Here is a 10583-nt window from a genome sequence, read left to right on the forward strand (position 1 = left end):
CCGACAATTAGAAATGGCTAAGCAACTACGAATCATGGAATGGAATGCCAATAGACCTAGAGCAGTCCTAGAGAATAGGAGAAGTTGATTTGCGTATTATATATGAAATAACAATCTTTCATAAGTTTCAAGGATACAGGGTATACCACACTATACATCCCGACAATGCAGCAAAAGGAGGCAGCGCCATAATAATAAAATATTTATATATTTTTATTATATATAACATTATTTAAGATAATGAAATAAAGTATTAAACAAAACACATAAAAGCAATTACAGTATGTTTCAAACCTAAAACTATTTGCAAAATTATTCAAAGCTCAATTTATAGCCTCCTTAAGCATTCCATTCAAAAAGTATATACAGTATACAGTATATATAGTCAGTTTGCTAATCTCAGTCCGGACTGTCTAGTGAATTTAGCAATTATGTTTTTGCGAAGTTAGTTACTTTTTGACAGACTAGAAGTGGCTGGAAATTACTATACAACCAAGCACACGTGCTCATAGCGTATTTCATTAGAGTATTAGAGTATTTCGTCGACCTTTCTTGCAAATTTATACTAATATTCTATTATTCCTACCAGAAACTAATTTTTGACGACCCGGGATTTTACTTTTTTACTTTGTGACTACAATCCCATAAGTCTCTATTGTCTTTAAATAAATCAATTAAATGCATAGTTGCTTAACAATAGTCACAAAACTAATTTAAAATCTTCTACTTTAAAATATAAAGTGTATATCTGAATTGTCATTATAAGTATGGCACATAAAATTAACCCATTAGAAGAATTTTTCTCTTTCCAAGTAGCAAAACAATTTCATTTATGAGATATTTCGTATATTTTTCGTATATTTCAAGAACAATTCCAATAAAATATATTAGTTAATGTAGACTGTATATAACAAATTCATATTTACTAGCAAGTTTTGTTGCTCTTAGAGATAAAAATAATAATAATCAGATTTCTTGCTTTAAGGTCACAAGAAGTGGCAAAGCTGACGTCGGAAATTCGTCAGTTAAAAGTGCGACAGGAACATTTAGAAGAGCTGAATCAGAAATGTCCCACCGAAAGCCTTCAGAAGATGTTCGAAGAAGGCAAAAATAAGCTAAGAGAACTTATGAAAAAATCTCTGGAGAGTGAACAGAAAATTGCACACTGTGAACAGATCATCGATAAACAAAGTCGACAGATGAACGAGATGGAAAATCTATTGAGGTACAGGGAAAATATGGCCGGTGTACTAAAAACTTCCAGGGAAGAACTTTTCATTGAAAAGGAGAGTCTTACGAAATATTCTCAAGAATTGAGGACACTTTTAGCAGAGGTTAGTTTAGATAAAATAGCATAAAAACATGAACTTTTATCAGTATTTGTAGTAATTTATGAATAAAATCTAATTTTTGTAGCGGTCGTAGCTCAGCCGCTCAGATACTGATAATCTAAGTCAGAGCGCACGAGTTCGATTCTAGACACCAACAACAATATTTTCATTTCTGAAAGGGCGGGCTTTTGAGGGCACGTAAAGCCGTCGTTCCTTCTGGGCTACTGTATATCGACTCTAGTTACCTAAAGCAGGCAGACAGATCTCACCGGAAAAAAATACCATGATTACTAGTTATTTACCTAACCTAGATCAAGACGGTGGTGGTCAGTAAATTTAAAAGGTTTTTTAAATGTATTCAATGGCGAATGAATTTATTGTCTGCAGTCATATAAACCCAAACAAACAAAAATGTAATCAATTAAGTAAAAACAAAAACAGAATTAGAAATATATTGCACTGAGTGTTTCATTGGATAATGGGCGCATATAAAAGATAGGTTGGGAATACCAAGATAGTTGTCAATTATATATTTAATAGATATTTAATGGACAAAACTTTTGAGGTTTACTTGTGCTATATTGGCTTAATTAACTTAGTATTTGTTGACATTTGATATTTAGTTTTTCCTGTCCTAAAATGCCTTGTAAATTAAATAATCATACGAAAATGGTTGCGTTTCGATTTAATCTGAGCTTCTTACCACTCCCTGACACGTGTTTCTGGGTCTTCCCGTCATCAGAGAGAGCTTGTAAGAAAACTCAAACTATTTTACACATTTAACTTCAATTAAATAATCAACTATATATATATAACCAAAAAAGGTATATCGATGGAAGGCAACAGTATATACGTATTTCTGACTATTGGTAGTCTTCAGTACGGTGCAGTTCTTCTTCTTAAAGTGCCTATCCGTTCCGGATGTTGGCGATCATCACGGCTATCTTTACTTTATTTATTGCAGCGCGGAACAGTTCAGTGGTAGTCGTGTTATACCACTTCCGTAAATTTTGAAGCCAGGAAATGCGTCTTCTTCCCGGTCCTCTCTTACCATTTACTTTCCCTTGGAGAATCAGCTGGAAAAGGCCGTAACGTTCTTGATTTCTCATTACATGTCCTAGATATTCCAACTTTTTAGTTTTGACGGTCATGAGAATTTCACATTCTTTCCCCATTCTACGCAGGACCTCCACATTAGTAACTCTGTCAACCCAGGATATACGTAAGATGCGCCTATAACACCACATTTCGAAAGCTTCGAGCCGATTCATAGATGCAACAGTCAGTGTCCATGCTTCCATTCCGTAGAGCAGAACTGTGAATATGTAGCAGTTCAATAGACGGCATTTTGTTTTTAATGATATGTCTCGACTGTTGAAAATGGTTCTCATTCTAACGAATGCTGCTTTTGCTTTTATTATTCGCTGTTTAATTTCTCTTGAGTGGTCCCATTGGCTATTTAAATTGGTGCCTAGATATGTATATTGCTCGACTCTTTCGATATTCTGTTGGTTGATTGTAAGTTGAGCGTTTAGTATTGGTTTTTTACTAATTGTCATAAATTTGGTTTTCTTTATGTTAAGAGCTAGTCCGTATCTGTTGCTGACTTCTGTTTTGCGATTTGTTAATATCTGTAAGTCATTCAGATTATCGGCAAAAACTATAGTGTCATCTGCATATCTAATGTTATTTTTATACTTTCGCACAACCGTCTAAAGCTTCCTTAGATACCCATTCAGAATAAATGTTGAATAACAATGGAGACAAAATACAGCCCTGTCGTACTCCACGTTCTATTGCAATTTTATCAGTTAACTGGTCTTCTATTTTGATTTTGGCCGTTTGATTGTAGTAAATGTTTCTGACAATTCTAAGATTTTTGTTGTCAATTCCAATTTCTTGCATTAGAGTCATTAATTTGTCATGTTTTACTCTGTCAAATGCCTTCTGGTAATTTATAAAGCATACGTATATGTCACAATTCACATCCCTGCATCTCTGAAATATCACCTGTACAGCAAAAAGGGCCTCCCGTGTTCCCAGAGCATCACGAAATCCGAATTGTGTTCTTGTTAGTTGTTCCTAACATTTTGTATATATTCTTTTGTGAATGACCTTTAGAAATGTTTTAAGTAAATGGCTCATAAGGCTTATAATTCTATAGTCTTCGCACTTTCTCGCATTGGGTTTTTTTTGGAAGATTTATAAAAGTTGACACTAACCACTCTCGTATCATATATACTGTTAAATATATTTGTCAACCATTTTATGCCATCATAGTCCATAAGTTTTAAGAATTCTGAGTGAAAATTATCAGGGCCTACTGCTTTACCATCTTTGGTGCTTTTGATGGCATATTTTACTTCTTCGACTGTAAATGGTGGTCCAGATTCGCAATTGGTGTTTGTTGTAATACCAGTGTTACTTCGTATATCTTCAAAAGTTTTTTCTACGTATTTAATCCAAATATCTCTTTTATGCTCTATTTCCAGTACTATGTTTCCCTGATTATCTGTCAGGAATCCAGTGTTCTTGTGTTTATATAAGCCTGCCGCTTCTTTAATCTTTTTATGGAGGTTAAATAAACCATGCTTTTGTTGTAATAACGGTGCAGTTAAGTTAGAAAAAGAGCATCTTAACTTGGGAAAGGGTCACTACAGAAGCAATGCAACCAATTTGTGGCATTAGAGTTAGAAAACCCTGATGGTTTCCAGGGCAACAACTAACAATAGCCGCAGAGGAAGCTACAGGAGGAATATACATTATATATATTAATACTATTATATACATTATATATATTATACTAATATTATATACATTGAAAAAAAGAATGAAGAACTAAGAAAATCATAGATGCACTTCCAACAGTAAAGTTAAAATTAAATCATAACTATGGCTATATTGTTACAAGTGCATCTATGATTTTCTTAGTTCTTCATTCTCTTTTTCAATGTTTTTTTTTACTTATACATGTATAAAAAAACCACATGTTTTTTTTGCTGTGCTTAGTTTGAATAAATTGTTAACTTTATCTAGTTCAATTTATTGTTTACACATCGTAATCCACTACCACTTGTGTGGTTTTTTCATATTGTTTTTTTAGATGAACTGATGATGCTTTCTGATGAAGAAAGCGAAACGTCTTCAATAAATAGATGAAGTAGCCACCATCTTTGTCTTTTTTCTCCAACTTTTGACCGAAAAAAACCCACCACTCTTCCGAGTGATCCTTAATTTATATATATATATATATATATATATATATATATATATATATATATAATATATATATATATATATATATATATATATATATAATATATATATATATATATATATATATACATTTCTTCAGTTCTGACCCCCCGGAGGAAGTGTAGTGCTACACCACTGTGTAGTGACGTCGTGTATTGTCCGTCTCCAAAGATCTCTGTTTCTTAATATTTTTTTTTAACTCATGCATAGGTTTTTTGCATATGCCTGCCTGATCTAAAACCAATACATAGTTCCTAATCTACCTCTAGATGTCAAGTCGACTTAATAGACTTGCAATCTCATTGAGACGGCGATTACAAATTTATAGTTAATATATCAGGACCATTTAACCAAGTTTGTTCAGCTACGACCAATGAAAACAAATGGAGCGAAAGAAGTAGCTTATCACCGTCTTAAAAATTTTTAAACATTTGGTGCTGCCGCCATACTACATTCGGATACTGGTAGAGAGTTCAGTAATCGAGTTATATTTAAGTTATGCGTTATGTGGAAAGATGTTAAATGAGTGTACGGAAAGCCTCGTCACAGTCAAACCCAAGGATCAGCAGAAAGAGCCAATTAGGATATACAGAAGATGTTAGCGGCGTGGACATGGTCAAGTGGACCTTTTCAAACACATAGTCATGTTTGCCGTTTATTTAGTTCGCCAAAAACATAACTTATCACGAAGAAAGACGCCAGAATCCATATGAAGCCATGTTTGGCGTTAAACCAAAAAGGTCAGCTAGCGTCGTCATCTCTACTTTCCGGTGAAATTGAAAATATTAAAACTGAGGAACATCTAGAGGCTTATTTGAAAACGTTTCAAGAAAATTCGATTGGAACAGATCCGCAAACTAGCACGCCTATATCTCAAGCACCGAATGAATCGAAGTGTAACACTTCTACATTTCAAGAAATAACCGTTCCGAAACCCAGGACGTCTTCGTCGTGGTTACGTTCGGCTTAAATAGGTGATATTGTGTGAATTAAACTGCCTCATGTTGACCGTGGTAGAACAGACCCATACACCAAACGTTTTCTTACATTCGCCATTCAATGCAAATATTACTTAAACATTAAAAATTAAAAAAAAATGGTTTAGACACATTAGATGCTTTATTTAACAAAATTATTTATTTACCGTTGCAAAATGGTATTTAAATGTTTTTTTTTGCAATATTTAAAAGAAACTTTTCTTCATTTTAAATTGATTATGATTGAATAATCCTAATTTTTTTATAAGGTATCCGTAGAATTACTATAACTTCGTCATTTTCTGATACATTGTTGCAAAAAAATTTAATTTGTGATAAACAAATAAAATAACTTTTAAACTGTTTGATCGATCGCTTTGAAATTTTGATCATATTTTATGCAGCACAAGACCCAACATTTTGTGTAATATAAAGGTCCTAAGTTCATTTAAAAAAAAAACTATTAACAGTTATACAAAATCAAAATTTTTGACGTATTTTGCAACTTTCTAAGCAAAAAATAAAAATAAAAACATTTAAATAACGCCATTTTGAAGTTTTTTGTGTACCTATGACTTTTAAGTTATTACTTTTTGCTGATAGTCAAAATAAGTGAAAATTTACCGTTTTTTGACTTAATTTGTTAATAACTAATTAAGTCCAAAAAATCGATTGCAAGACACATATCGGTTTTTGTTATAGTGGTAACTACTACTCAAAACAATTGTCGTTTGCCTGACCGGGTCAGTATCACGAAAATAGTCTTATTTTCCTTTTCTAATATTCTTTCCCCATTGGGGCTTGTAATATCAAAAAAGAAATGTAATATAAGTATAATTCTCATATTTTTGTTGTAGGTTACTAAAGAAGGTAAAATGAAAGATCGTCTTATAAAAGATCTGCAATCAAAGATAGACTTACGGGAACAACAAATAGATCAACTAGAAAAAGCTAACAGGGACTTGGAAAACAATTTGGTAATGACCAATGAAAAACGCTACAAGCTTCAAGAAACCATAGGAACGATGGAAAAAGAGTTGCAGTCCACCAAGGCGCATTTCAACGAGATCGCTGATTTAAACTCACGGTATGAACCCGGTATGAAACATTCTCGTAGAAATAGTAGAGTAGTTGTTAACGATGATGCTAGTGCGAAAGCTTATCAGTTATTACAAAATTATCTAGATAGTCTATACAATGAAAAACATTATAGATCAGATAGCGTGAATATCAGTTCGAAATCGTTGTTAGGTCTTTCGCTTAAACAAGTAGAACATCTTAAGTCTAGAATGAATTATCTCACCAAAGTATCAAAAATAAGTCCAACTAACATTAGGCACTTACCAAACTATCACCCTGAATTAAATATCGATTGTGATAATAGTAGGTTTGTAACTAATTTTCCTACAAAAAGAATAAGTCATAATGATATAAAACAAAACATAGGAAAAGCATTTGACGTAACTGCTAAAAAATATGACCATTTACAAAAGGAAGCATATAAAACTTACGAGGAATTAACTAATATAGTTAAGCTAGCTGTATCAACACAGAGTGTATCACAATAGAATATTATTTAAAAATGTTTTATTTCATTTAAATTTTTGGAAACATCTGATTTCACGATGTCTTCTTTGTCTGTACTCTCCTACTCTTCCCAGAAACTTTACGTGCATGATATTTCGTGTTTAATGATTACCGTTTTGACGTTGAAGATTCCATTATCATCTGTACCTAAGATCTTTCATTTTGGTACACATTTTTGCAAAACAAGATATTCCCTATCTTCCAATCTCATCCTCTTTTTGTTATTCCATTCATCCATCTAAGAAATAATCGGTAGTAGCGACGGGCGGTGTGTACAAAGGACAGGGACGTAATTAACGCGAGCTTATGACTCGCGCTTACTGGGAATTCCTCGTTCATGGGGAACAATTGCAAGCTAAAATAAAATAAAGCAACAAAAACAGTAAATAGAATTACGACAGATGGAATGCAGAATAGAATTATGACAGATGGAATGCAGATAAACCCCATGAAATACATAACAAAGATAAATATGAAAAAAGTAGCTATCAAATGAGATTAAATAAGTAATCATTAAAGCAGCGCAGCACTAGATATTAGTACAATGATTATAGAAAAAAGTTAATCAAGAAAAATAAATGGATGACAGACGACAACGTGAAATTAATGGAACAACGTCGACTGATAAAATCTAATGAAACAGAATATAGACACCTGCAGAGAAGAATAAAAAAGGAGATAAATTAGCCAAAGAAAAATGGATGAGAAAAAGGTGCGACGAAATGGAGGATGTAATATCTAAACACGACATATTAAATATGCACAAAAAACTAAAAGAAATGAGTAACATATTTAAAAAACGAGTTCCCTCTGTATTCGTTGACAATAATAACAAAATTATTGTAAATGAGCACGAAATAAGAAAAGGATGGCAGCTGTATATATCAGAGTTGTTTGAAGATGACAGGAACAATATTGACGATTTCTACCAAAACTGTAGACGGTGCAGAAATTATGAAATGCAAGGTAGAACACGCTACAAAAAAAAATAGAAAAGCTTGTGGTCCAGATAATAGAACAACTAAGTTGCTGAAAATAATAGAGGATGATAACATAAAAGTAGTAGTAACACTTTTTAATTCAATATATAACACCGGAATGATTCATACAGATTGGTTCAAATCCATCTTTGTCGCAATACCTAAAAAACACAATGCGAGAAAATGCTCAAACTATCGATTAATTAGCCTAATGAGCCACACTCTTAAAATTTTCCTAAGAATACTTCCCAACAGAATTAGACATAAATGCGAAGAAGATCTCGAAGATACTCAATTTGGTTTTAGAAATGCTATGGGAACCAAGGAGGCACTTTTTGCACCTAACATCCTAATACAAAAATGCCGTAACCAAAGAAAAGATGTATTTGCATGTTTTGTAGACTTCGAAAAGGCATTCGATAAAGAACAGCATGTAAAATTAATGCAAATACTGAAAAATATCGGAATAGATGACAAGGATATTCGTGTCATTAAAAATTTGTACTGGAATCAAACTGCTATCGTAAAAATTGGAGATAACTACACCGATGAAATACCCATACAACGAGGAGTCAGACAAGGTTTCATTTTGTTCCCAACATTGTTCAATGTTTACTCGGACTAGTTATTTAAAAAGGCACTTGAGAGACAACCATATGGAATAAAAATCAACGGGGAACTACTTAATGTGATTATATATGCAGACGATACAGTAATTCTTTCAGATAATATTGAAGGTCTCTAAATTCTGCTTGATCGTATTCACGAGGTAGGAGAAGAAATGGGCATAAAAATAAACTCAAACAAAACCAAATTTTTAGTGTTTAGTCGTGACCGACATCCCGATGCAAAGCTTCAATTAAACGGAGTCCAAGTAGAGAAAGTCCACAAAATAACATATTTGGGAACTGTGATAACGGACCAACTAGATCCAGACATGGAAATAAAACGTAGAATAGCAATGACTAAAACTACTTTTATGAAAATGAACTCATTTCTTTGCAATAATCATCTCAGTTTAGAACTAAGACAAAGAATGGTTAAGTGTTATATTTGGTCCGTACTTTTGTATAGTACAGAAGTGTGGACGCTAAAAGTATCGATCATGAACAAAATTGAAGCGTTGGAAATGTGGATTCATAGACGAATGCTAAAGATACCTTGGAGAGCAAGGAAAACTAATGTAGAAGTACTAAGGAGCGTCAATAAAGATAGAGAACTGCTAAAGACCGTTAAACATCGAAAAATGTCTTATCTGGGACATATAGTAAGGGGAAGTCGATATAAAATGTTACAACTGATCCTTACAGGTAAAATAGAGGGCCGTAGAGTTGTACGAAGAAAACAAGTTTCTTGGTTAAAAAATATTCGTGAATGGACACAGATAACAAATGCAGGACAATTATTCCATATTGCAGAAGATCAAGAAGCCTTCGCAATGGTGATCGCCAACGTCGGATACTGTGCAAGACAAAACGATTTCCGAAGTGGAAATTGAAACTTCAATATAAACTTACTTTAACCTTTAATTGTGGCTTATTCTCATTTAAATAGTAATTACTTTAAAATACCACAAGAAAATAGCTTCACAACAATAAAAAAAGTTAAAGAAAATATAAGAATAATAAATAAAGGAGATAGAAATAGAAAATAACAGAAGGAATACAACATATTTGTACAATATGTATTTATCTGAAGATGGGAACAAAAACCATAAACAAACGGTCAGTTTAGCAATTTATAACGAATCCAAAAAATATTTCAAAGAATTATACCAAGAGACACATGTAGAACAAAAAAAAACAAAAAGAGGCAAATGATGGAGTCGAAGACTATAAAGAAACAATTAGTAGAGCACTGGTTGAAAGTATACACAAATGAAATGAAAAAACAGAAAACGTTTGCGGTGTGATGAATAAGTAGAAATTTTATAAGATATTAGGGAAAAGAGCTTATGCTTGATTGTTAACAAGTTAAACGTGAAAAAAGAACAATAAAAACCAATAAAAATAAAACAATAAAAAAAACAATAACAAGCAAAAACAAAACACATGAATGCCAGCAGACAAAAGAAACGATATCTCCTAGAATTTAGAACTAAAGGACAAAGTTTTGAAGAAAAGTAAAGGTTTAAATATTTAGAAGTACGCTTGAACAACCTGCGTGCTAGAGTAGATATAAAGAGAAGAATTCAAGCCATAAACACTACCAAGTTACCACAGGGATAACTGGCTTGTGGAGGCCAAGGGTTAGATTGTTTACCCATAGACAGGGACCGTAGACGACTTACGTACCTGGCATGGTTATGTAGCTGGTAGAGCAGTTTCCACACTGCGATTTATAGAGACTCAGCCCTCAGCTTGGAAATTCGTCTTGTCGGATAGACGAGGCCCTTGATATTAAATAATAAAGACGAAACACAAAAATAAAGATATAAAAAACGACTACAAGAT

General features: G+C 32.9%; 1 protein-coding gene across 1 annotated transcript in view; it reads left to right on the top strand.

Moving 5' to 3' along the window:
* Positions 1–7131, top strand: part of LOC140434466 (uncharacterized) — a 72784-nt gene extending 65653 nt beyond the window's left edge. Inside the window, exons 11-12 of the mRNA XM_072522765.1 lie at positions 986–1334; positions 6421–7131. Of these exons, the coding sequence (XP_072378866.1) occupies positions 986–1334; positions 6421–7131 (1060 nt within the window). The remainder of the gene's footprint in view (positions 1–985; positions 1335–6420) is intronic.
* Positions 7132–10583: the final 3452 nt, after the last annotated feature.

The sequence above is a fragment of the Diabrotica undecimpunctata genome, chromosome 1 (genome assembly GCF_040954645.1).
Source record: "Diabrotica undecimpunctata isolate CICGRU chromosome 1, icDiaUnde3, whole genome shotgun sequence".
Lineage (NCBI taxonomy): Eukaryota > Metazoa > Arthropoda > Insecta > Coleoptera > Chrysomelidae > Diabrotica > Diabrotica undecimpunctata.